Below are 27786 nucleotides of genomic sequence, written 5' to 3' on the forward strand. Positions count from 1 at the left end.
TTTGGTATCTTCATCAGATGACATTGTAATTAACAGTAGGTCTCAGCTGGGTTTCTCTTCTCCACAGTTCAAGGAGGAAACATTTTTCTTAGTGAAATACATGCTGAAGTGCTTTGCTGAATTGAGACTGTGTTAAAGAATAGGACACGTAGTTATAATATATGTGCATTCCCAGCCAGTAAGTGTGTCTGTGTTAGAACATGCTTTTTCTTTCATTATTATTTTTATTAGGATGCATAGAATGTTAGCATATTAGCATTCATAGAATTCTCCAAAATGATGAAGGGATCTTAGGAAGTCATGTTCACAGAGAAAAGGATTCTGGTCCAAACATTACTTTATGCAACAAATCTATGAGTTAGATTATTTTTGTCAGTGCACTGGCATTTTTACAGTCTCAACCCACTACAAATGCACAAATATGTAATTATTAAGGGCAAAATATGTACTAAATTGTAACAGTCCTGTTACCATAAAGTCTGGTGGGATCCTGCTCACTTCTATTCACCATTTTTCTGGGGAGGGCAATGTCCTGAATGTGACTGATACAAAATTCTGTACAGAAACCTGAAAATGGACTTGGAATAAAATCTTCAAATGTTAATGAAAATTAAGAACAGTTTAGAGCAAGATGAACCGAAGCAATTGGTTCTTATTACAAAGACATTCAGAAGTCTTCATGCTATTGAAAATTAAGGAGAAACAAAGTAGCTTGCTGACAAAGTGGAAAATGAGCTGAGTGATGAGCCAAGTAATGATATCAAAGGAAACAAGATAAATGAGATTTAAAAGGCAAATAGACAATTTTATAGAACAGAGATTGTAATATATGATTTTTTAAAAGAGACAAAGTTGCAAATGTTGTGACTAACTTCACAGTAGCTTTTCATCTTTCTTCGACCACTATTTTTTAAAGAAAGGGGAAGTGACCTGTCAACAACCATGTTGACTATGCTTAAATATTGTTTTTCTGAAATTTATAATTAAATATTTCATCTGTAGTGGTTTTTTTTCCACCTTACTCTTAATTTATAGTGACATGATTGTAACAGTCTTTTTTAAAACCTTGGGTTTTATATTTGAGAGAGCAGCATTGAAATTGGGAATACTGGGGTTTAAAGTAGGTGAGCATATGGCAAGGTGAATGAGAGGAAGTCAAATGGACATTACTCAACACTTATTTCTAATAAGACTCATTTTCTTGTCTGATCCTTTCATTGCTGTGGTGGTGCAATTTATTTCTATAGAGAATTGCTTTCATAGGGGTATTATGAAATTTCAGTACCTTAAAATAGGTGGGTATATGTAGTTAGCATCTACAGATATTGTAGGGCAAAAATAGGGGAGGATATAATGAGAGCAAGTAGGGGAGGTTTATCATATGGGACTTGAACATTTCATTCAGAAGACAAAGAAGGGAGGTGTGCAACTATTCCTGATGTTTGACAAAAGGTTAATAACAAAGCTAGGCTGGTGTAAGAACACAGACTCTGTAGGAGGCAAATAGTGGTATTTTTGAATTGGTAAAGGAAGTCAGTGAAGATTGCTTCAAGTCAGAAGTGCAAAGGGAATGGATTTTCTATTTAGTATGAAATAATAGCAGTTGACTTGGACTGCTTCATTCAGTGTCATAATGCAAAGAGTGAAATTACAGGATTATTTTTCTTAAGCAATAAATTGGACATATTAAGTGCTGAGGTGAAATTGTCTTGGGTTGGAAGTATTTCTTGTTCTCTCCTGACCTTAAAGAGAATGAGAGTCTCCTGATGCTTAGAGAGTGAAAAATCTTTGATCAGTCTAGGCAGTGAAGGAAGGAGGAGGGCAGATAAGTGATAGTAAGAATTTATTATCAGTATAGTTGAAATGTGTATGCTGCTGTCAGTTTGTTAATGCTTTCTCCTACAATGCCAGTTTGCATTGTGCTTTTTAGGTTAAAAAAAAAATGGGGAAAAAAATAGATAAGTTTATCACTGGCACTAAAGTAATAGCTCTTTGCCACTTTAAGGTTGGTATGCCTTGTGCTTCTGAACTCTCTACTTATGGCATATGAGCAGATAAATTGGCCTATTGGAGTTGGAATTCAGAGGTGAGATTTTAATTTAATATCTACCTGGCAAATGCTTCCTGTGCATGAGTGCAGTTACTCCCTAGCAGCCTCAACAACAGCAAGTTTAGAAAGTCCAGTCCAGCTTGTGTAGAACGTGACAGGAAAAGATCTGGTTTAGGACTTCATGTTATAAAAGGGTCACTTTTTTTTTTCCCCAGTCTCTCAGAAAAACATTTATAGCAGGAGTACCCTGTACTGAAAACAGCTTCTAGTAGTTCATATTTCCACAGATAATTATCCTGTCTTGCCAGTGATGTTTAGATAGGCCTTGGCATTTTCTATAAAGTACTGAAAATTAAGTACAAGACTTTGAAATAGACTCATTGTCTCATCTAATTGTTTTCAGTTGAAGCCAGAAAATGTTCTTTAGTACTGAAGCCCTTGCCAAATAATTGTAAGATCCAGATGCTTTAAAATTAATGATTGCATGTTCTGTTGAGTCAGCTTTTTACTTTTGCAGGTTTTTAAAATTTAATTTCTTCGGAAAAATACATGATATCTAGTACTCTCACAAAGTGAACAGCTTTTGTAAAGTACATGCACCAGATATTAATAACATGTGCTGACAAAGTGAGTGTAGAAAGTCTTTATTTTTTAAATAAACCTCTAAGTGTCATGTAACATAAACTACTCAACACAGAGAAGCATCACAGTGTATCCATTAGGAGTCTGTTAGTATTGATTCAACCTTGTGCCTCGTGGTAGTACATGCAACATGGCTAGAGCAATGTGACTATGTAACATGAATGTTCTTTTTCCTTCCCACTCCCTGTCCTCCTTCTGAAGACTATGTACGGTATGCCCATGGGTTAATATCAGAGTATATTCCTGAAGATCTGAGTAAGGAGTTGTTGAAATACTTGGGGTAAGTATTGTTCCAGCTAGCCTGTAGCTTTACATGGCATAGATTAATGTCCATTTGGTCATTTCTGTTAAATACAGGAATTTATTCATCAAGGTTGCAGTGAATGACACAATGAGATGATATTTGCCACACTTCAAACATGATTTTTCAAATGTAGATTATGGGGTGTTTTTTGGCTTTCCTATGGTGTTAAGGACTGTGAGCTGGGGGAGATGTAATATGAAAGTCAGATATGTCTGTAACCACCATTGTGTGATGAAGCCCTGAGTAATGTATCCTATTTTAAAGCAAGTGGGAAAAAAACCCAAGAAAGCAGTTAGTCCAGAATTGTCAATCACAAAGGAATTGAGTCTTCATCCCCAGTCCTCTTGTCCCTGCTCGCTCAGTGCTGCTTGGGTTTTACTTATCTCACATGTGTTAATTTGTATTTAAATCTAGAAGGTGAGCCATATCCTGGTGTTCCATGCCAGCAGCAGACTTGGCTTGGATCATCACTGGGACTCTGCACCTACTCATCAGTTCAGTTCTGTTCCAAGGCTTCTCTTATGGTGGCCTTAGGAAAAGGGTGCCATTTGCAGCTTGAAGCCCCATAGCTGAGCAGTTTCATGAGTCAGAAATGCAGTCCATGAGCTGGGTTTTTTTTTGCAACTGCTTGCCATGTGTGAGCAGCTGATACCTAAGCAGCTTTCATGAAGGCAGATTTCCAAACTTTAGGTCGTTCAATTCATCTGTCTTAATTTTTAATTTAAAATCTTTTGTTCTGCAGGCTCCCAGAACTTAGAACCCCAGTACCAGAGCCACCACTGAAGGTAGGAGAACTTTAGATATTGATATGTTTGTTGTAAGTTAATTTTCTGAGTTATTATTGAAACTGGACCAGACCAAGCACTGGGTACAATACATTAAATAAGGTAACCTTGTCTAAAACAACACAAGAAATTTACCAAGTAACTCATATTTTTAATAAGGAATATTTTGGTTGGTTTTCCTGTTTAAAAAAGGGGAAGGAAAAAGAGAGGTGTATTTTATGGTTTTGGTCAACAGTCTTTTTTATACATGTTTGCTTATTCAGTTTTATTGAGGCTGGTGGGACAGTATGACCTCATAGGTTTTCTTTTATATATAATTTATGAGGACCCTGAAAAGGGACCTCCTGGGTCATGGATTCCCAGACAACCATATTGGATAATCTCTCATACACTGACCATTCTTCACTGTAAGTCTCATTAGGATTTTTTTATTTCCATTACTTCTCTTGGAAGAATATTCTATAACCTCATTCCTCTGATGCTCAGAAACCTTTCTGTAAATTCCACCTTGAATTTATTCAGGGCCAATTTATTTCCCTGCCCTTTTGTGCTAACTTTATCATTGTTTTTTGAAACTGGAATGGCTCTTTTCCCTCCCTAACATTAGTTCTTTCAATGTGTAAAGGGAAAACATATATGCTTTATGTTTTCATTTTGAGAAGGCAGTTTGGTTGTATAAGATGGGTTCTCCATTCCCTCATTGTGGAAAAATTTCTTTGCACCTATTCCAAGATGAATTAATTTTTTTTTTTTTTCAAAACAGGTGACCAGAAAAATGTGTCATTATTTCAGACAAAACCTTTACTCCTATAATATCAGGCATTCTTCCCTTCTTGTCTTAACTAGAAATACTTTGTCCCATTACAGACTAGAATCCCATTTGCCTCTATTGATGTGTGATCAGATAGCTCTCTGTTGTGCTGTGAATAGTTAAAACACATAGCTGTTTTTTTTTTCCACTAGAGTTTTTACTTGATCAGTTCTCAGATTTATAAGAAATTCATGCAGTTAGTTTCTGTGTACATGATCTTTTACTTCTGTACATTTAATCTGGTTTTAATGTTTCCAGAATTGAAGGTTCCCTGACTTTCAGCAAATGTTAGCATTCTGTTACTGTCTTTAATTAGTAATTAACTAGTAGTCTCCATCTGACCCAATGGCATCCCTTTCTGCATTATTTGCTTTGGTTTCCCTTTTTCCCAGTTTCCCACCTACCTTAAACTTCTTACACAGTTGTTTACTGTAATTTTAGTTGCTTAAGTGGCACCATGTCAAGTCCTCTGGCAATCCTTCACATTCTGTCGCCAGAAAATGTGTTATATTTGAGAAAATAAAGACAAGTTTGTAGGCATTACCTTGCTTAGATTTTAGGCTGAGACAGGCTGAGAGAGTTTGGGCTGATCAGCTTGGAGAAGAGAAGGTTTCAGGGAGACCTTAGAGTACCTTCCAGTGCCTTGAGGGGGTTACAGGAGAGCTGGCAAGAAACTTTTTATAAGGACATGTAGTGGCAGGACAAGGGGCATTGGCGTTAAGCTGAGACAGAGGGCTGGTTTAAATTAGGTGTGAAGGTGGTGAGGCACTGGCACAGGTTGCCCTGAGATGTTGTGAACTCCCTTCCCTGTCAGTGTTCCAGGCCAGGCTGGATGGAACTCTGAGCCACCTGGTCTAGTGGAAGGTGGCCCTGCCCATGGCACAAGGGTTGGAACTAGATGATCTTTAAAGGTCCCTTCAAACACAAACCACTCTATTATTCTGTGTTTCATTTAGTCTTTAATTATTCTTCTTCTTTCACTCTTTTCCCCACTCTCTTCTCCTGAGTCCACTCTCTTCTCCTGAGTCCTGCTATCACTTTTTCTTCCTTCTTACATTAGAGATGGGTCCTTGGCTATTCTGCACTAATGTGGTCCCTGCCTGATAGAATATATGCCAGATTCTGACTCTCATCTTGTAATTTCCGATGCAGTCTTCCAGCTGGATCAGCATATTGAGTTTTACTTCTATCTTGAATCGAGTGATTTCTATTCTCTCTTCTGTCCCTCTTCATCTTTATTGAAAATGATTTTCTGAGGCAAAGGAGTTCTTCCATTTTGGGTCCACACATAGGTTAACTTTAATATCTGTCCAATCCCTACAGTATAGCAGCTTCACTTTCTCTTTCTTAATTCCCTTTTTGCCTCTGTGGCTAAACAACCTTGTACTGTTTAATTTCCTTTCCAAGGTTTAACTCAGCTTGACGTTTTGGCAGTTCTCACTTAGTCCCAGTATTACCTGACCCCTAAACTGATCTTTTTTGAAAATATTTCTTTTCCCCCAGTTTTTTTTTTTTTCCATCCGTTGCAGAATTCTGTTTACACCTAGTGTCAGTTGGATTTTTTGGGAGATGGATAGGGGGTGGTGGAATATGTGTTCATCTGTGTGAGCAAGGAGCCACATTTATAATGTTTAGTCTGAGAAGCTCTTTCCTCCAAGATTTTCACCTTGTTTGAAGTAAAAGATCCAAAATCACTTCTTCAGTCTTTTTCTTTTACCTTCCAGGTGTCCTCCTCACACATCAAATCCCTTTGCTTTGCCTTAGACAAGTAAGGCATATGGTTTGCAATGTTTGCTCCCTTAAAACCAATAACCCCACTTTTGATTATCCTTTCCATTTAATTTGAGCTGGGCAGCCTATGTCTACTGAAAGGAGGTTACGTACCACACTGGCTTTTCCTGCAATGTCCCTGCTACTTACCGAAACAAAGTCTAAAATAACCTCATTTCTGGCTGGTTCAGTGACTGTTCTGTTTAGCAGTATGTCAGCTAGCACATAGAGGAATAATTGAGTCTTACTGTTATTAATAGCATTTGTTCTCCAGTGGATATCCATAGATATGTTATTTCCATGTGGCTGGACAGTTGTTCTGGCTGTACAGTTACTTGGCCCTTTGATTCAGTTAAGAATTATCTTTATGCCTTGTAAGAAATATTAAGCTCACATCAGGAGCCAACTGATAGTCATTAGCTATATAAGCATGTTAAAACAACTGTATTAAACTGCATGTGATGTACATTCCATATTGTGTACGAATAGCTTTTATACCGTTGGGATAGTTCTGAGAATCTATTTTTAAAAGCAGTTTTATTTCAGCAGTTTGGTTGCAGAGGAAATGAGGCTTAGAACTGTTCAGTTGTTGGGTAGTGAGGTCTTGTTGAGGATCTGATTAATTTCCAGAGCACTGACCAGGGTGTGTATGATGTTTCTGTTGCAACTTCAGAGATTAAAACACTCCTTTATTTCACAATCTCAGAGGAGTAAGGTAGGCTTATACTTGGAAACTTCTGGTCTCCCTCAGACCATTTTTAATCACTTGTATTGACATTTTTTTTCATGAGGACAAGGTGTATTAACAGACGTAATATATTATTATTGCAAAATAAAAAGGTTCTAACATGAATTTCATGTTTTGGAAAAATAATTTCATGTTTGGACATTACATTAAACTCTGAAGGGAGGAGAGATGTAGAAACTTCAGTGATCAGCCGAAAAGCAACAACACATTCTCTTTCTTGAACAAGAACAAACTGGGTACAGCCTGGACTTTGTGATTTAATGATGAAATCAAAATTGCATGTTCTTTGTATTAATTATAAGCCATTGATCTTGTGTTGTAATCATTGCACTGTCCAGTTTGTCAGCAGAGGGAGTCTGGCCATTGGCAGATGATGAGAGGCATTTACTTACAAAGAATATGTAGGCTTTGCTACAACTAAACAGCAAATGTTTTGCTGAAACGCAAACATTTTTGTTGTAAGTTTTAAAAACTTGTTTATCAGATTCCAAAAAGAGTAGAAAAGTAATTCTTCATTAGATTGTCATTTGAAAATGTAATCACAGTGCAGTAAACAGCCTCCTAAAGAGGCTGATCCAGATTCCATTGAAATCAAAAGAAAAGGCTGCAGTTGGATCTGGTTCTAAGAGCTGAGAAATCTAGGCTGCAGACCTGGCTTCTGTGCCAAAGAGGGAGAGGAAGGGGGGGGAGAGAAAGAGAGAGATATCACAAGCACCATAAACAAAATGAATAAAACAGGATCTTAAAATGTGTGGTACCATCCAATTTGCTTGCAAAATCACTCTTTGGCACAAAAGCTGGGAAGGCCACAGTCTAGATTTCACAGGATATTAAGGACAGGGTAGTAATATCAGATATAATAATAATAAAAATACAGTGTTGTAAAATACTACCTACTTTTTTTTTCTCTTTTGGAAACATACCAGAAAGTTTTCACCTTTAAACTAAACACATGCTCACAGTTTATGGAAAGAAATATTCATTTTTACAGTCTGATCATGTGAAGTGCCGAGAATCACTCACATGCATTATTTCTGAAGTTAGAAGGCACACAGCACATGCAGAGTCAGACTTCTTAATATACTGTTGGATTCAAGTGATGAAGCAGTCAGTGGAGCTATGGCAGTGTTTCACTGTTGCCAGCCCTTAGAAACTAATTAATTCTAAAGGCTGTGAACAGACAACAGACTAGATGATGATCCACTTGTGTTGGCCTATAGCTACAACACTGGAGTTGCTGCTCAGGTTCCTGAGATCATGAGCCCACAGTTCCTTGACTGTCAGACACTAACTTCCAACAGCTGCTCCAGAAAGTTCTCTTTAAAATAGACTGACACCAAAGTCACAATCATGGCTGATTTCAGAAGGCTAGGAAGAAAATGCTTCCCCTGGCACTGAATGCTCTCTTCTGAATGCTGTAAAGGTGGTTTATAATCACATGTAGAGAAGATGATTGCAGACAGAAATCTTCCACTCTTGCTGCAGATTCTTCAGTTGGTTGCCAGTCCTGTTTTGGTGCTATGGTTACGTTTTAATGCCAAAGCTTTGAACTTCCATGTGTGTACATCATAAAAGTGGTTCACAGAACAACTTCCTCACTCTAACATTTCAGAAAAGGAAATTGTCAGATGTCCCTGTGGAACCACAAGAAGACTATACTAAATTTAACAGCGACAATCTGAAAACCAAAAAGGTAAGCAAGCCTTGCATTCATACATGTTTTGCTGAAGTGTAGATTAATAGCAAATACTAGCACAGAGTGCTTAACTTTCTCCTTCAAAACACATCACAAATACAAAACAAATACAAAATTGTCTGACATCTGTAGTTATATCTTTCTGAACTTTTCTTTCAGGCTTTATGTGACTTTGACAGTTTTAATTTCCTATTCTGAGCTGTTTTGTACTGTTACTGCTGGGCTGTATTTCACCAGTGAACATTCCAGTGAGCCTCACAGACTCAGACACAAGTGTTAAGGTGCTTAGCTAGTGTTTGCAAAGCTCTTTGGATCTTTAGATGAGAAGTCCTGTGTCTTAGTGATAGCAACTGGTAAATTTCATTTACTCAAAAAAGAAATGGAGATGGCAGCATTTACTTAAATTCCAAAAGATGCTAGGACAGGCTTTATTTTTACCTAGAAATATTGCTTGTGCTCTTAATTATGTCAACTTAATGAAGTTAAATCAACACAGAACTTACTGATTCCCAGCTCCAACGCCTGTTTGGAGGCCAATCCAAATCTGAGTCCAGCGGTGCCTGCCACTGTACTATTCCTAGGAGAGCAACAGAGATGTGAAAAGAAATAGATCCTCTCTGTGTCTGCCAAAGCTGTGAAGCTTGTACTGGCTTATTTCTCTGAACATTGAAAGAAAATGAATCTTCCTCCAATCCGTGGGGAACTGAAAAGGCCCGCTGTGCTGGTCTTGTGACCTTCAGTCTAATGCTGACTACTCGTTATCCCTTTGCAAAGAGAAGCAGCTGGTGGCAGATGCATTCCTTCCTCTCCCCAAAACTCCAGATTTTTTTTTGTGCTCATTGCACATTCTAGTTTGAAAGCAAGAGGATTGCCCCCATAAGTGAAGGTGATAAATAGCTTGGAATCCCCCCTCCCCACATTATATACTATAGCTTTTGAACTTACCATAAAGATAGAAATAAATTGAGGAGAGATAATTCGTTTTAACATTAAGTATGATTTACTTCTGAAATAATAATGCACATTGATGAGAGAAACTGGGAAAGAAAAGATAGCCCTCAGACTCTGTACAGTATACTACGCTTCTAAAAACACTTTGGCAGTGGTTTTGTTTGTAGAGTAACACAGACAATCATACAGTTGTTGCCTATCTACATTGTATCCATAATCATTTAGCTGATCCCAAGTACTGTTACTGGGAAGCCCTGCAGACTGAGGAGTATCATAAAGAAAGGTCAATGCAAAGTTTTCTTAACAGGGAAAGCAGCTAAAGATTTAAAACATAACACTTTAAAATACAAGAATAAAAAGAGTCAGCTGTATAAAATGTGGTCCATAAAATGTGTTTTAGGTGTAGAAGTCTGGAAAGTTGTCCCAGTGGCCTCAAAAGTGCTTTGCAAATGTTACCTTCTTCATTCCTAGTTCTTCCATCTCTTTTCCCTTTATTTCACTGTGCACAGGGTGTTTGATAGTAAATCAGTGTGAATTATTCATCATCCATAATGCAGGTCTGTAATTCAGCCTGCTGACAGCATAATCATGAGATTGAGCCAGAGGGTACAGAATGCATCTGTTCTATTGCATGCATTATTCCTCTTAATGTACACTCAGGGATTATCCCAAAGTAAACGTTTGATTTGGGATACCTCATTCTGCAGAAAGGAAAGATGTTTCACTTCCTTGTCCTTGTAGTTGGTTTTCTGTCTTTGTTTGAGGTTAAGTAATTCATGACAAGTATTCTTCAGTTTGAATAATCTCAAATTTATTTTTTAATGTTTTTCTCTTTTTCTCCTGCAATTCAAAGCCTGCATAACATTATCTTTATGGCTGTATACTAAAAAAACAATTCAACATACTGCTTGACTTCTGTATTTAGGAGTTTATAGCATCTGTTTCCCCCCTATGGAGATGCTGTTTAACTGTTTCTGTTTATCATTTCACTCACAGGCAAACACCAAGATGTCTGCAGCACAGAAGGCTCTGGCCAAAGTTGATAAGAGTGGAATGAAATCCATTTCTGCTTTCTTCGGCTCCAAACCTAAAACATCAAAATAAAGACTTGTTCTTGAAATAATTTTATACAGTGGTTATTTTTATGTTAAGCTAAAGATGTCTCCTGGAGTTTTTTGTTAGTATAGTGTATGCAGGGCATGTCTGGGTACATGGTGGAGTGTGATGGAGAGGTCTGTGAGCTGGCAGGGCACAGGGCTGATGGGCCTTAGTGGGACAAGGCAGTACCATGATATCAGATATTCCACCCTGGATTGGGAAGATGGCTCAGATGCATTAACATGGTGCTGTGGGCTAGAAGCAAGTCTTAGCAGGGTATCATACTGTGCTGCTGCTCCTTCCAGAGCAAGCCCAGTCAAGCCAATCATGGAGTTTTCTCCATTATACTTCATTCTAGGCTGAAAACTTGTCTTTCTTTGATGATTTTTTTTTTGTTTTAATTCATAAGGAGCATTTTTTTTAAATTTTCTTTAGTTTTTTACTCAGTATTACACCAGAGTAGGATGGCATAATTGCATTTTTATTTTGACCCAAATATAAGTGCTGATGAAAGTCTTGTCATTGGTGGCATTTTATTGAGGCAAAGATACTCTCTGTATTGGGATTTGGGTTGTTTTCAATATGCTGGAAAGAAATGGCAATGAATGTCAGTGTACATGTCATGCAATAAAGTGCTTTGTGTAACAAACTTGTGCTTGCTGTATTTGCTGTATGCTTCAAGAGTTAAGCTGGGTTTCAACACATTTTTTAAGTGGTTTTGGTATTTTCCTGTGTATAAATTTTAATCCTTAAAGAGTTCTGGCATCTCTCTGGCTTTACGTGATAAATCTCTTAGCACATAGCAATATAGGGGTATTTTTATGTTTAGTTCCAAGGTCAAGAGGTCCTTATGAAAATAATCAGGGAAAAATTGATTTAAAGGCAAGAATGGGTGGGATTTTTTTTAAGAAGCCTGTTTGGCATTGGATTCAAAGTTTAAATGTAAGTGTCTTAGATAAGATTTAGTTGTACAAAGTTTTGCACAAGGTGGGACTGTTACTTAAAATGCTCTACCCATTCTTTTCCATGTTCTTCAATCATTACAGAGTATTCCTGTGTATTTAGAGGGATAGCTGATGTTGCAGCTTCCCTCAGTCACAGAATTGAAAGAGAGATGGAGTCACTGGGATCATTTGTACAGATCTGCACAGTACTCAGTGTCATCCACCAGTTATTGTACTGAGTCATCACTGTGGATCAACTACAATGTGTGTTTTTGAAATACACTCTTAATACATGCCAGCCTTTGCTACTTCAACTCAGTAAAGAATCTGCTTGTATCCCTTGATAATGCGAGTTTCAGAAAAATTAGGAAATCCCCCTTTTTGAGTAACTGCACCATTTTTCTGCTTCAGACTTACTTGCTGTCATTTACAACCCTTGGATTACAATGGTGTCTGTTAAGTTAAAAAGCTCTGTGGTACTCTGTTCCAACCAGAAATGATAGAGAAGCCCTGCCATGTTCTGTGCAGTTTTGTAGTCGTTGTTGGGTTTTGTATGCCTTTCAAACTGTTTTTTTTTTTTAACTAAGTGTCAGATGTAGTTTGCAAATGGACTGAGGGTGCATGATTGGAATTCCAGATAGAGGAAAATGCTTGGAAATCTACAGAGATACTATCTCTGATAATAAATAGTGTTTGATGAGCCCAGAATGAGCAATTGTGGTTATGAACTGGAAGGGTGAAATTTTGGAAAACATTCAACTCACTAGTTCATGTGAGTAGAAGGGATGCAGAAGTGATGGCTATTTTGAAAAACACCCATCAAATATGTAGGATAATGCTATGGGGGGGAAAAAGAGAAAAAGAACAGGCATGTTCTGTCATGTTAATGGAGAAGTTCTGTGCAGTAAGCAACAAGTTAGGGAGTATTTCTGTAGAAAAAAAGAACTGTGTGTCTATTAATGAAAAGCCAGCTCTGAGCACTAGAAGATGCTGAGAAAGCAGACAAGCATGGGATGGGTGCTTGTTGGAAAACCAAGAATGGGAGAGAATTATGCTACAAACAGGAACTATGGGGCAGAACAGATGCACGGTAGAAGATCTGGGTATTTAAATACGCTAGTTTTAGGGGTTTGGGTTTTGACAGGTCAAAAGTTTTGTGAAATAAATTTTGCAAATGTGTGTTTTTATTGACTGCACTGTTCAAGAACCTTCTACGAAAAGGTCCCAGTTTCTCTGGTCAGAATTTGGGACAGAGAAAGAGCAAATCTGAGAGAGATGAGAGTCCTTTTTGCTGACTTGCGATCTGGGATACCAAGTTTTTTTTTTTTTTCTTGCTCTATACACACCTTTCATATCTGCTGCTGTGCTCAAGGACTAAATCTAGAGTTCTTCCTCTGTGCAGGGCTACATTTTGCTTTAGTGCCACATCTCGACTTCAGCTGTCAGCTATGCTGTAACTTACCACAGTAGTAATTTTATTACTGACTGTGTTTTTGGTTGAGCGGGAATTTGTGCATGACAAAAATATAAGCCATTTCCAAAAACCATTAGAGCTTTCACATGAAAACAAAAACTCTTTTCCCCTTTAGGAAAACATGAAATACATTTAGTAACTTCTAAACTTCCTCGACATGTAGCTGTAAGAAGTTATGAAGAGCATATGGTGCCAAGTGCATAAAACAATGTTTCCTACCACAATAAGGATTTAAATATCATTACCCTGCCTGGACAGCAGTAGCAGTAGGTCATTATGAAGTGCTGCTTTTCTGTTTCTTCCTTGGTTAGCATAGTATGGAGCAATATGCCAGCATTATTATAGAAATACGGTCTTACTTTATTTCTTTTTCTGGGTTAACATGACATCTCTACATGTTCATGTAAATATCTGATGAGCTGTGATACTTTTATAGTTGTTTATCTGGGATTAAATAGCTCTTAAATTTTCACTTTTTTAGACTTTGCATAGCAAATGGACTGACATCACTGGGCATGGAAAACAAGGAAATACAAGCACTGATTTAGGGATATGTAAAGGTCAAACTGGCACATCATTTTCAGTCTTAAGTAATAACTTCGTTCTATTTGTAGAAGTGATTGGTGATTTGAATATTTTCAGTGGAAGAGGTGGCACTGTTGGCAGAATTTGCATTCGTATCTGAAATCTGTAAGGGTTCAGTTTGCTTGTTTTCAGGTGTTCAATTGCATCTGACGTGATGTTTATTGGAGCAAAATTAAATGCATGGGTGGTTATTTGAATAAATTAATGTTTTTGACTAGGGTTTTCTCCTTCCTTTGTAGATGCCTGAGAAAAGACGTGCAAAGAAGAAATGAAAGAAACATAAGGAGACTCACTTATATTATTGCAACTTGCCATAATCACAAAGCTGCTTTTGAAGCCTTTTTTTTTTTACGCACTTTCTGAAAAATAAATGCTTGACATCGGACATGCCCTTTTCCAAGAAAAAGCAAATCTCAGCAGATTAGCATTGTTAAATATGCTGTGTGTTAAACATACAGTGCTTCAAATTTTATAGCTTGCACACGATTGGTCTATCAGGCCCTTCCAGGAAAGCACTTATGAGCACGCCTAATGCTAAGCACATGAGCAGTGATCCCAAAGTCAGCCGTGTTGTTCGTGTGGGTAAGTGCTTTGCTGGATCAGTGCCTGCAGCCCTGTTAGGTGCTGAGCATCCTGATCCATATCCAGCAAAGCACTTAGGTCCATGCTTATCTTGAAGTGAAAGAGCCAGTCTAGTATTTGTGCATTAGTGTTCACCATAAAATCTCTCTTGGCACAATGACTCGTATGCTTAAAATTAAGCACCTGCCCAAGTATTTTGCAGGGTCAGACCAACTGCATCCTTGAGCAAGTTTTAAATACTTGATTTTTATGAATTTTTTTTTTTACTCATTTTTTAATAGAATGCTTTTAGTGACCATAATTACAAGTTTTAGAAGCTGTATGGCAGAATATGTTTGTATAGCATGTTCTATGCAAATTTGTCCTTTTTCAAAATCAATCCAAAATCAGAAAAGTGGCCTTTTTGGATGAGAAGTCCAATGTTCAGTCATAAAATCAATCAAAATGGAAAAAAACCAATGTTAACTCTTATTAGGACATTTACATTTTTTAAAATAATTTCACTGAGTTTGATTTACACGATTTTGTCTAATGCTGACCTGTTTTACAGAAGGTGTCACCTGGCTGAGGTTTTGTAGACAGTCTGACTCTTAAGTGCTAAAGCTTTGGGTAAAGATTGTGTGCTCAGAAGGGCAGCTGGAGAAACTGGCTTTTTAATTTTACTTCTTTTATTCTAAAAGATTGAAGCCTTACAAACATGTATAGAAGAACGTGTACATTTTGTGTTAAGAACTAAATCAAAACCTGTGTACTTCTTCAGGTTAAAAAGAAAAGACCTAATTATCCTTTTTTTTATTAATGTAAGTGACACTTTCTGTGGAGTAAGCTTCAACCAAAATGTCAGCCTGAGTCTACGTAAAAAATGGGGAAAGTGGATGCTAATGATATCCTGAAGTGATTTGTCATATGCAGTCTGATGTTCTTAACTTAAATACCTGTATATCAAACTACTATTAATGTGTAACTCTTCTCTGGAGAACTTTTTTAAGTTAATAATTGACCGGACTTTGAACAGAATGAATATTTACTTCTGTAAATTCCAGCTGTGACCCCAGTTCACAGATGCCTGCAGCAAATGACCAAAATACTTGGTAATGCTTGAATATATTTGAAATGTTCTAGATAAAATGTAAAGGAATATTTTACATCAGCTGTAGCAAATTTCACCTAACTTTGAGTAAAGAAGAGCTCCAAGAGGAGTTTATTATGACATTGCTGAAAACTTAATTCAAAGACAGAGGCAATAGCTTATTCAACTTTCTTTTCAACTGATTCTATTCATCTCTGTTTCAGAATATGGAAACCTGAACTGTTAACTGTTTAGAAATCATATATGAAAGGAAATGTAATCTGAAAGCCTGTTTTAGGAATTTGCACTGAATTATTTTTGTTAGTCTGGTGAAGCAATGTGCACTTTCCCTTTTTATGGAAAAAATATTTATTTTAACATTGTTTTTAGGAATACTGCAAGAATATTGTGTGGGTCCAAAATGAAATTTCTATTTTTCTAGCTTACATTAAAAAACACTTGATATATGAATTAAGATGATATATATCAGTATATTATTCAATATTTTTGTAATATTTTAATTAATGTACAAAAAAGAAATAAATGCCTTTGGAATAATATGTTGATTATTTCTTCACTAGTACCACAGAGAAATGCAAAGAAAAATGCAGTGCAGTCAAGCTACTGATGTTGTTACCCTCCAGAGGGTAGTCAGTAATTCTTGAACTGAGTTGGAGGAAATAATGAATCCTGATATAAATATGAATCTGAAAGTTCATTAAGACAGATTCAGTGATGCAATTAGGCTAATCCCTGAGGACCTTACTATACTGGTGTTCTGAAGAGAAACCATCTCTGTGTACATAGGGTTGCTGGCCTACATACTTTGGATATTTCATGGTGGTGAATCTTTGAGCCATGGTGGGATGAAGAGAGTGGAGGTGAAGAGAATGATGTGATTATTTGTGCAACTTTTTACATATATTGCATTCTTTACCATCACATAATGTGATATATAGGTGCTCCATCACAGACTGACACAGAACTGATACACAATGTTTTTTTAATAGCAGAAAGTTAATAAAACACAGAGGAAAAGCTGTTCCTGTGCCAAAACATTATCCCAGTATCACCCTGATATTATAAGTGCAGACATGAGGCTTCAAGGCTGTTAGGATAGTTACAGCCATTTCATTTGTAAAATCCAGACAACAAGGGGCAAAGCAAAGGTGATGGGTATTTTATTTAGCTGTCAAGTTGGCTTATTGGCATTAATGAAACCAAACAAGAACAGAAGTAAGATTGTACCATTTCATATACCCATTACTCACCAGCACATATCTGAAGAGAAATACCAATGCAAACAGCAAAGCCATAGGGCAGCATCTGTTTAAATATGAAGTAGCATTTATGCTTCTTAGTTCAAGGAAGTCATCTCATAAAGCATTGCAAAGACTAAGGAAAGCAGCACGTTGCTTTACACTCCACATTGCTTTACATTCTTAACTTCTATAGCTCAAGTGTCCAAGCTGAACTCTCTAGTACCCTCTCTGTGCACAACTGTTGTCTTTTAGGGTCTGTCACATTGCAAATTGCCCTAATTTTTCCAAAGCTCCCTTTTAAAATGCATTGTGTACCCTGAGATTGTTGCAAAGCAAGCAATGGTGTGTCAGTAAAACAATGCCCCGGTGAACTCATCAATTTTTAAAGGAGGAAGCTAATTAGGAAGCTGAAAAGTTCTGCTTTAAAATTTGACTTCTGATTTGGGATTATGGTCATTTCTCTTTTCAATCTGAGGATCTGATTCTTTTTCAGAAGATGCTAATTTGTTATAGCCCCATCTCCCCTTGATTTTAGGCCAGTTGAGCAAACTGCTTCAGAACAGGAATTCACATTCATGAAGACAGCCAAAATCAAAGCTCTCTGTAGCCCAAGTTGTGAATGGAATCATCACCACTTCTTCTTGATGTCCTTGTGCAAGCTGGCATTGTTACAAGTTTTTCCAAGGCAGTTCAGAGTTGATTCAGTACGGGTGAAAGTGAAAAAAAACCCAACCTGACCTACTTTCTTCTCTTGTAGTCAATCCTATACTGGAGAAGTTGAGCAGAAAGGTTAGAGAAACAACAAGGAAATGGAAATTAGGAAGAAGGCAGCAATGCTGGCACAAATAAAAATTCAATGTTGAAAAGGAAGAAAAAACTAGGCAGTGAGGTCAGAAATAGTGGGAAAGGAACTGATGAAGTGAATGTGGAAAGAGACCACTATGAGGCTGGACATGAAGGAAGGGACAGCAATGCTGGCACAAATGAAAAGGACTATATTTAATTTCTGCTGAATTTCTCTACCTTTATTACACCAGTCATAATATGGCCTTGCCAAGGATCTGGTACCAGCTGAGTGCACATGCTGGATACCGAGATCAGGCTGCTGTTACCAGCACCTTTCCTCCAGATGGAGATGCAGCAGCACTGAACTCAATCCTGCTGCTTCTTCTATATGAGGTAGAGCCCCAAATGTCATACCCTTTGCAGAGCTCACATCATCTCTAGACAGCAGGAGATGGCATTTGGTGGCTTGTGTGGTGTTTGCAGCTCTTTACATGTGTTTGATCTTTCTCCTGACTTCAATTTCCTCCCCCACCATCAAGTCCCTTCAAATCATCTCTTGGTGGTGCAACTACTGGACCAGACCCTTTCTTGTATTTCAAAATACTTTGGTGTCACCGGTGCCTAAAGGCTCCTAATGAGTGAGTGTTGCTTGCGTCACCTACTGGTGCTGCAGAGAGACATTCCCAAGAGAGAACTGTGTCTTCCTGCAGAGTTCACATGGAAAGGAGTAGTAGAAAACAAGTATGAGATGCACTGGGAGAGCTTTTGTTATGACATAGAAAAAAATTGCTTACATTAGGAATGATCATTCACTGGAACAACCTTTCACTGGTTGTGGTAGGGTCTCCATCACTGGAGGTTTTCAAGATACAGTTGGAGAGGGTGCTAGATAATCTCATCTAGGCTCTTTTTCCATGAAACTGGTTGTACCAGACAAAATTCCGAAGTTCCTTCCAACACAGGCTGTTCTATAATTCTGTGAAATCTGTAATGGATGTGCCACAACAGAATTGAAGCAAGAGTGAGTGCTATGTACCTTTTTCCCAGCCCATTGGTTTGAGAGTGCAGCTTTGGCAGAGAGGAGACCTTCAGTGGTTTTTATTTCCAAAGCAAGGTGTCCCTGTATGCATATGTCTGAGTTGAGCATTTCCCTTCCAGGACTATTGGTTAGTGATAAGCAGCGTGGGCCAAATGATTACAGAGATCAGAGGACTTTGTTGTTGGTTTGTTTGAGTTTTGTTTTTTCAGGAAAATATGGGAAGTGGAGGGGAAGGTCTCAAAGACTGCACAGGAAGGTTGTAGAGTCTCCTGCTCTGGAGATACTCACAACCCACCTGGATAGAGACCTGTGTAACCTGCTCCAAGTGACCCTGCCTGGGCAGGGGAGTTGTACCAAATGATCCAGAGGGCACTTCCAGCCCCAACAATTCTGTCACTCTGATAGGATTGGAAATAAAGGAGTGGAGGTAGGAGAGAGACAGGGAATAGCACAGGGAAGCAAAGAGGACCATGGTTCAGCACTTTTCCATGCTCTCATTTTTTTCTGGAAGTTGTGCTTTAAATGTTCTTCTTTACTTGTGCCAGTGGTATGTGTAAACCACTAGGTAACAGGCAACTACTAGAAAGCAGTAACTCATTAGAATGGGCATGCTACTCCATGACAAGAAGAAAATGTTACTGGACCATTTTAAGAAAAAACCACCATAGAAATGAGTTTGCCAGTAGCACTTGCAAGGATCAGAAAGATTCTTGGTGCAGTTTGCCAGGGCCTTTTTCAGCAATTCTTCATAGAAAACTGTTTATTTTTACAGTGTGCAAAAGAGTCCTACTTGGCTTAGAAGCCACTGAGAGATGAGGTATCTGTCCCAGTGGGCTTACAGAATAACTACAAACAGTGACATTCACAGATGTCCTTGTACTTGTGTCCATGTGTTCTGTTCCATGTGTGTGTGAGTATTTTCCATTCTGCCAAAGTGTAACCACACAAATCCTATTGGGCAGAAAGGGAGCTGTGTATCTGAATTCAGTCCTGGGGTTTGGAAGCACTGAGCTAACAGTATAAACTGTGTGTTTTTTGGTTGTCATAACCTAAGCCATTATGCTCACAGTACCTGGTCTCCATGCATAGTGGTAATGGCTTGGGAAGGAACAGAGCTTCAATGGGTAAACATCTGGCTGCACATCTGGTACCAACAGGAATCAGACATTCACAACTATGGAACCCATTCTGAGGACTGAGACCTGCTAGGAACAGGTGGGTCCCACCTGACAAAGTGGAGAGTTTGCACAAGTGGAGAGTTGTGATGGATGGATACAAGCTCAGGAACAAAGCCAGGAAGATGAAGAGAGGGATTATGGTCTATGTCAAGGAGCCTTTTTTATTTATGGAGCTCCTCTATGGAAGAGATGGGTTTGCTTTCTTCCTCTGAGGTGGAGAACATAACCACCAAGTTGTACCCCAAGTTGTCACTTTTCAGGGGGGAAAGTTGAATAGATTGGAGTCTTTCATTCAAAATCCGGATCCTACTCAGGATTTTGCAGTTTGATATCCAAGAATCACATTCTCCCTGCTGGCCACCTTATTGTGGTTGGTGAGGGTGGTCCATCTGAGGTGGGGTTGGTGAGGGTGGTACACTGAGCCCACATCATGCCTCTTTCCCACATCCATTGCTTCCTGGGATGGCCTGAGCTCTTTACATTTGGGGTTGGCTGTGCTTCATGGATTGCTTGTGACCCTCTGTCCTGACACTCTCACTAACTTGTTTACTCCCTTCAGCACCCTATCAGCTGCAAGTATTCCTAGGAAACATTTTGGACATTTTGCCAAGTTGTTGTAAAAGATGTATTTGCAGAGGGCCAAAAGAGGTTATATATCCCCAGCCTTGTTTGACAGAAGCCCAACTGATGCTTATACTGATTCCCCTTCTGCACCTACAGGGAGCTCTATAATTTTTGTCTGTTGCTTCATTTTTCCCACCTGATTTGTGGGACACTGATTTTTCCCTCTTGTTGACAGAGCTATGTGGTATTAATCTACTGGTGTTAGAGCAGCACTTGTTTGCCCAGTGATCTTCAGTCTCTTCAAGGAGTGCTTCCATGGTTTATCTTCTGCAGGAGATAGAGGAAGAAATAAATGAGACAGGAAGAAGAATGAGTGGCTTAAATAACAAGACATGCCTTCCCTGGGGAGCCAGGAAAAGAATTAAAACTACAGCCTATGACCAGGGTTAGTGAATGGGCAGAAGTGTCCAGGTGCCAACAAGTGTTTTTGCTCTGCATCTCCAGGAACAGCAGACACAGGATATCTGCAGCCAGCTGGACCCAAACAAACATCTGTGGGCTTTATTCCCCTCTCACATAGCTAAGGGTGACCTGAATGGCCAGAGGAGGAGCTTCAAAGCCCCAGCTGGTATCCAAAAATCTGGTTACACTTCTTCCCTTGCTCCAAAACTCCACTCAGACCTGAGATGATAAATATACCTGTTTGGCTCATGGAGGGGAGGAAGAGGAGAAATTTCTACTTTTCCCCCCTCTCAGTGGTTTTGTGGTGCCTTGTATTTTGCTATGAGGTCCTTAAGGCTACAGCCATTTTCTCAGCTATCTTCATGTGGCTCTTGGCTTACAGAAGTCTTGGTCATCAGTTATTCCTCTCAATCTCAATTAGAAGATTTTTTGTTTTATTCAGTGCTACAGGATTTGCCCATGTAAAATATCCATGAAGCAAACTAATTCTCCTTGAAGAGTCCTAAGTGCTTTTTGATCATTTCTAGAAATCCATTAAAGGGAAGTCTTGGTTTATGATCTGCACTGCTGTGCTTCTTAACAGACCTTTTTGTAAAACCTGAGGATTTGACTGAAATATTTTTAAATACCTACTTTTTTAAGATATTCTCTTCCTTGGCCCCCAGATTTCTACTGCTTTCAACTGGGCATGAGTACAGCCTTTGCCTGAGCTCACTGGCTCCTGGCTTTGGACTGCTGTTGGTCTATTACACCCGAGGGAGTAGTATGAAGCTAATGACCAAGGGCAGAGGAGAGTTACACAAAAGGCTGCTGAATAAAGCCTGCAACAAACCAAAAATAGCTGGGGGGAGGTGGGAGGAGGAGGAGGGAAGGCGGGTTGTGCTGCACGAGGCTCCAGATGGGCCCTGTGTGCTGCTGTACAGCCACAGAGCCAGGGGGACAAACAGAGGGTTCCCAGCCCTAGAGGATGTATGGCACCAACCTGCAGCACCCATTCCTCGCCAGGTGAAGGGTTCCCCAGCTCCCTGTGCCAGGGACACCACCTGCCCAGCTGGGCTAGAGGGCTGATGTTCAATAAACTTTGAACCAGCATGGCTCTTTGCTCCTGCAGCTCTTGTCTTAGTAGTTAATTTGACCAATTCCTAAAAAATGCAACAAATAGTAAACGTACAGTTACATCGTGGTTTAACCAGGAGTTGAAGACAGTGTTGAAAGCATTTATTTGTATTTTAAAAGGCTACTGGAACTCTTTTTCAAGGATGAGTTAAGTGGCCTCATTGTCATGTCACTTCTGCATTTTGAAGTTAAACAGCTCCATGATCTATGAACTCAAATCACACAGTTAATTACCCCACATTCCCCCTTCTTGCTCCCCTCCCTCTCCCACTTTGCTCTTGAAATACATTATATTTCTTTGGCAGTCCACTGAGAACAATGTCTGCTTTTGTGACAGCAACATTGCCAGTGGTGTAAAAATCTATGCGTCTGTCAGGTTTCCCCATGTGAAACATAATTGCTTAATTTCCATTTGAAAGTACATCCCTGACATTAGAACAACGTAGACACACCAAGGATAACAATGATTTCCTGACACCTACAATGGGGCATAATGTGGTAATAAATATGTGTGCAAAATGAATGCTCCGCACACAGAGGGAGCAGGTCTGAATTTACAGCTGCAGATGAAGTGTTCCTCAGGAAAAAAAAAATAATAATAAAAAGAAAGAAACCAACAGATTAGCATCAGTGTGAGTCTATGTCAACCAGATGGCTTGCTATGGAAAAAGAGCTTCCCTGCTTTATTCCAGTAACCCTGGCTAGCAGGCTGAATGTCTGAGATGAGAAGAGAAAAATGATCTCATTCAGTTGGGTTTTTTTGTTCTTGCATACATACAGTTTGAGCTGGAGCAGAGTAAAAGCTCTGAAAAGAGACAGAAGTTGTTCCCTAACGGTGGCGTGTGATGGACCAGGAAAGATCCTGGACATGGTTTCCAGCATGCCAAAAGCACAGCAGAGAGCACTGCCAGCTGGGAGGAGGGGAGCCCTCAGGGACAGCCTCTGGGTCTAGCCAGGCATCTACTCTGCACCTTGAAACGATGATGTGCTTCTCCCTCTGACTTCTCCCTGCTTCACATGAGCCCCAGAATGGTTGGAGCAGAGGTCATCTCCCCAAAGTCCCAGTTCCTAGTGTCCTTAGATGTTAGTGTGACACCAGGCATGGCCTGGCATGTTGGTCCTAGTCTGCCAAGACTGGACTTGGACTCAACATATTGATGATTAATGTGGAGGCAGCTACACCAGGCTGGGTCCTGGTCCAGGCCACCTCATCTCATTTTAGGCATTGAACTGAACACTTAATTTAGGAGCAGTTTCCTTCAGGGTCACTGGGGACAAAAAGACATCTTCATTTGAGTGTTAAAAGGGGTCTGGTGATACCTCTCTCGACAAACTGTGGGGAATAGTCCTGGTGTAATAAGACTCTCAACTTGGCCTGAAGTGAGCCTGGATGAGCCCAGGCTCAGATGTCTCTCTTCAGGGTGGTGAGTGCTGTCCTTTGCCAGAGCAGTCAGGACATCCTCACTGTCAGACTGTCTGAATCACACACAACTTCTCCCCAGAGACACTGCAGTTTGACAGCTGGGGAAGGGACCTGTAGCTGACAGTTTGGAGAAATCCAAGTGCACTTATCTTTACAGGCATTTGAGACCCAATATGAGATTTATGGTGCTGGCTTTCTGCTAAAGTATCATTTCACAAAAGCTCTGGTACAATGGTTCCTAGGACAGACATCATTTTTGGACAATGTGCTTCATGCAGCAGGCAATTTTGCCTAGAGTTTCAGAGTTCCAGTTGGAACTAAGTGAATTTCAGTAACACTGTGATGAGGATTGTGCTACAGAGGTTGTAAAAATAATCGGGGTGATTTGACCTCTCTTATCTGCAACAAATGATGAGTTGTGACTGTGCATCAAGAAACAGGAGATGAGAATCTTCCTTCTCTTTGGAGAAGTTGTGACATGGTTTGTTAAGACCTCCTGCAAGGCTAGGGCACCATTCACAGGACAAGAATTGAATAGTTATTTTTCAGTTTGCTTTGTTTAAATTCTGTTCCCAATGGAAATTTCTCACAGTAAGAAATGAGGAGGATGTTTAACTTTCATTTGGTCTATGGCAGAATTAATGCTCATGGAATAACCAGTCCTCGATTCTTTACTTGTCTTTGGCACTGAATGAATGTCTGTCATTGCGAATATCTGCAAAATTACTGTTTTAATGACTTGTTTGCTTCAATTAAGGCCTGGCTATTATCTTTCCAAGAGGCAGAGGGTCGGGAGGGGGAGACAGAACAGGAGAAAAAAGCTGATCACTAGGACTTGTGAGTAGAACATTTAAGGGGCCAGCTGAAACTGAGAGTGGATTTGGAAAGGCTGTGTGATGAATCTGTGACATTGCAATATTTCAATCATCACATTTCAGATTCTGGTTCATGCATCATTTGCTATGAAAGTTTTGAGATTTTAATCAGTGTTTCAAGAGTAAATTGATACAGCCTAATCATTTAGAATCTCTGGCACAAGACCAAAGTGTATTATGTTAAGTGTATGTTATGTATTATAAAAGCTGCTTGCTGAAAATTAATTGAGTATTCCCGTGCTAGATAATGTTTCTCCATTCCCCAGAGCCCATCCCTTTGCGTGCGAGTGTTTTCCCAAGTGCAATGCAGATGCCAGAGAAAAGGTGAATATATAACATATGTAAAAGACTGGCTCAGTTTGACATAGCACAGTATCAGGCCTGCTAACCTCCCTGACTGGATTGTGGGGCTGTTTATTTGTCTGCACCATGTGTAGGAGGAAAACTTCCGGGTACAAAACAACAGAAAATGTATTTTCCGTAGAAGCAAAATATAAGAAAGCCTGTAAAAATATGGAAATGTGTTTACATTTCTCCTGATGACCTATGTGGACTTGGCAGAGCAAACTGCCCAAGTAAATGACACAGTTAGCAGCCAGTGGGTCTAGGTAACAAATGTGCCATCACACTGTATATTGAAAGGCTCACTAAATTCCCATGTTGTGCTTGTCCTGCATCCTGCTCGACCTGTGGCAATGCTGATAAAAGGAATTAGTTCTGAGATGAGGAGCTGGGCACATTTTTGATTTGCCAAAAGCCAACAATGGGTGGCCACCAGCATTATTTATCCTCTGTGCTGACATTTTTGTCACAAAATATTTCCATCTGCTGAAGTTGGTTTCTCAAGGGGATTTGGGCTCCTTTTGCAAAGAGGAGTTGGTTTTGGAACTTTCCCAGTCTACCCAGTACTGGAATAGGTTCAAATATCCCTTCTGCCTCTTACATGGCTCTGCACAGGGACTCCCAAGATTAATCTTCCCACCATCAGCATGTTCTCCCCAGCATCCTGGTAATTTATGGTTTTTGGTCATTCTCAGTGTCAGGCAAAAGAAGATGGGTGTTTGCTGTCTGGATCTCAATTCCTTCAGTTCCAGTCTCAGACCCTCCTCATTACACATTCACTTCCTTTACCACATTTTAAAAAGTGGAAAAATATCAATGCCTGGAGCATGTGTCCATCCTCTTATCTTCTCATTAGATGTCAGTGCAGGTTCATTAGCCTCAGCTGGGAAAACCAAAAGTTTGAAGCCCATTTTTACACATCCCAGGCAAGAGGCCCTCCCCCCTCCCCACATTACCATTGAAGTCCTTCAGCCACAAAGTGAGGAGAAAGGCAGCATTCATCTTGATAGCTTTGGCAAGGACACCTAGCCTCCCCCTTTGGCTGTCCTTCTTTCCTTCTTTGACTTTTTTAAAGCCCCAAGGCAATGGAAGGAAAGCATTTGTTTGGGGTCACTTAAAATTCTTCAGTCAGACAGAATTAATTGTTTCATTCTGCTGAATATTGGGAATTTCTTTTTTTTTTTTTTTTTCCTGTTTGAGTTTAATGGATAGTCTTCTCCCCAAGTGGAAAATCAATAATTCTCAGTGGTCCTAATTTAGCTACACCCATTACCAGTATTCCTAGGATCAGATATAGTCCATAAGATGGAAAAGGGAGATAGCTGGAAGGAGGTCATTCAGCTCTCTTAAGGGAAGAACATCTCAAAGGACTCAAGCAACTCCTTTCAGCTCAGAAGGTTTGTAGTCTCTTGCCTCCCCCCAGGGCCTGGTTTGTATCACAGAAATGCCAAAATCCCACATTTTGCCTCCCCCTCAGGGTCCTGTTGCCCTCCAGTCATGGATCTGCAGTTCCACTCTGCTGCACTCCCTGGCCCCCCTTTCAAAGGACAGCCAGCTGATCTCTGTGGGTAGCTTGCTCATCACAAAACAGCAGAGGGGTGCCTTGTCAGCAGGATCCCTGCTCCCACATGAGTCCTCCTACAGTTTAGGGCTGCAGCCTTTGCCCTGCTGCCTGACCCTCTGATGCTGTCTTTGATAACTGGAGAGGCACCAGTGTGTCCTGTGGGAGAGGCTTCATGCTTGTGATCACAGGTGATTTAACATGGCAAGGAAATGCAGTTTAGCCACCAACTCCTATAATTAGCATAAATCCAAACACTTATTCATCTATTCTCTATTTACAGTGGCACCCTTTGGTAGAACAGTGAACAGGAAATAGAAATGGAGTATCCAAGCAGGCAAAATACTCCTAGGATTCACAACTGATATCTCTCTTCAACCTTTGGGGTAAAAGGTCTTCCCTTTAGGAATAATTGAAGGATTCAGTGACTGTGACATCCTAATCTCTCTTTGTGTCATTGAGTCATAACATTCCTCCAAGAATAGGAGGCCAAGCACTTTTTTTCATATCTAGTGGAAGAGCTTGCAGAACTTCTTTGGAATATCCTTCAGAGGTATTGGAGTATTAACACCAGATGCCAGAAGACACAAGTGCTCCTGTTCCATTTAAAACTTACATGAAATGGCACAACCAGGCATAAAAACTAACAAACAGCTAGAAGCTTGGGCTGCTGGAGGTGAGCATCTCATTCCTGACAGTCTGTTCCTTCCTGTTGCTGGCTGTTTATTCACTATATGGCTCTGACCACCCAGCCACTCTTGGTCCCTTCCTTGCTGGTCCCACTGAGCTGGTCCATAACATGGGAATTTCTCTGATCCACTATAATGCTATTTACAGGTCTCTTGTTTCTCCAGCCCCATCAGAGCCCATAAGCCTCACCACAATTCCCATTCCTCTCTAAACTCATGTCTGCTTCCCCCAGAAGCGTGAAGAGATGAGATGGCATCAGGACTTTCTGCCTGTCACCTATCTGGAGCTCCTACAATGAAGGATCTAAATTGCTTCAAGGAGCAGCCAAGCTACCATGAACTGTTTATAGAGTCTGACCTTGGGAATGCCTACAGCACTAAAGGAAAAAGTCATTGGCAAAATATTTACATAGGTCAGTGCAGACATCAAGGGGTGTCAGAACCCATCACTGTGAGATGCAGGTGTTAGGGCTATAACCATAGCTCTATGCAATTCTGCAGATTCATGACTTCCAACATTTTCTTCCCTTTTTGCAGATCCCTCAAAGTTTTTCTAAGGGAAAGACACATTGCTTTATAGTGAATCTAAGTCCACTAACAAGAGGCATTCCTGGTCTCAGAGAATTCAAGTAGAAAATCTCTGCTATAACTGTAAGTAATGACTCCTAGGTGCTTCGTGTTCCATACTTTATGGGACAGCACAATCTCAGTTTCTTAGCCAAGGTATTGCATGGGTCACTTGCTACCTACTCTGGCTCATCAAGCTTAACTTTGTGCTCTGCTTCACCTGTGAATGAAGTCAAGGTTAGCAAGCCAAAATCCGTGGTCAGTGTTACTCTGAGCTTTGTGTGTCACACAAAGGACTCAAATTATGGCCCCAGATCCAGCTTGAAGACACCTCCCCTCATGCCATATGTTTTTATTAAAATAGTCTCTCATGAATGTCATATTAGCAAACTGAAATTTGGGGTCTCTTCCCT

The 27786-nt window shown here is 39.7% G+C and overlaps 1 protein-coding gene across 1 annotated transcript in view; it reads left to right on the top strand.

Moving 5' to 3' along the window:
• Positions 1-10880, top strand: part of RNASEH2B (ribonuclease H2 subunit B) — a 38005-nt gene extending 27125 nt beyond the window's left edge. The window contains 4 exon segments of the mRNA XM_079313815.1: positions 2894-2972; positions 3739-3781; positions 8723-8803; positions 10754-10880. Of these exon segments, the coding sequence (XP_079169941.1) occupies positions 2894-2972; positions 3739-3781; positions 8723-8803; positions 10754-10861 (311 nt within the window). The 3' untranslated portion in view covers positions 10862-10880.
• The last annotated feature ends 16906 nt before the right edge of the window (positions 10881-27786 follow it).

Source organism: Erithacus rubecula, assembly GCF_903797595.1.
Source record: "Erithacus rubecula genome assembly, chromosome: 1".
NCBI lineage: Eukaryota > Metazoa > Chordata > Aves > Passeriformes > Muscicapidae > Erithacus > Erithacus rubecula.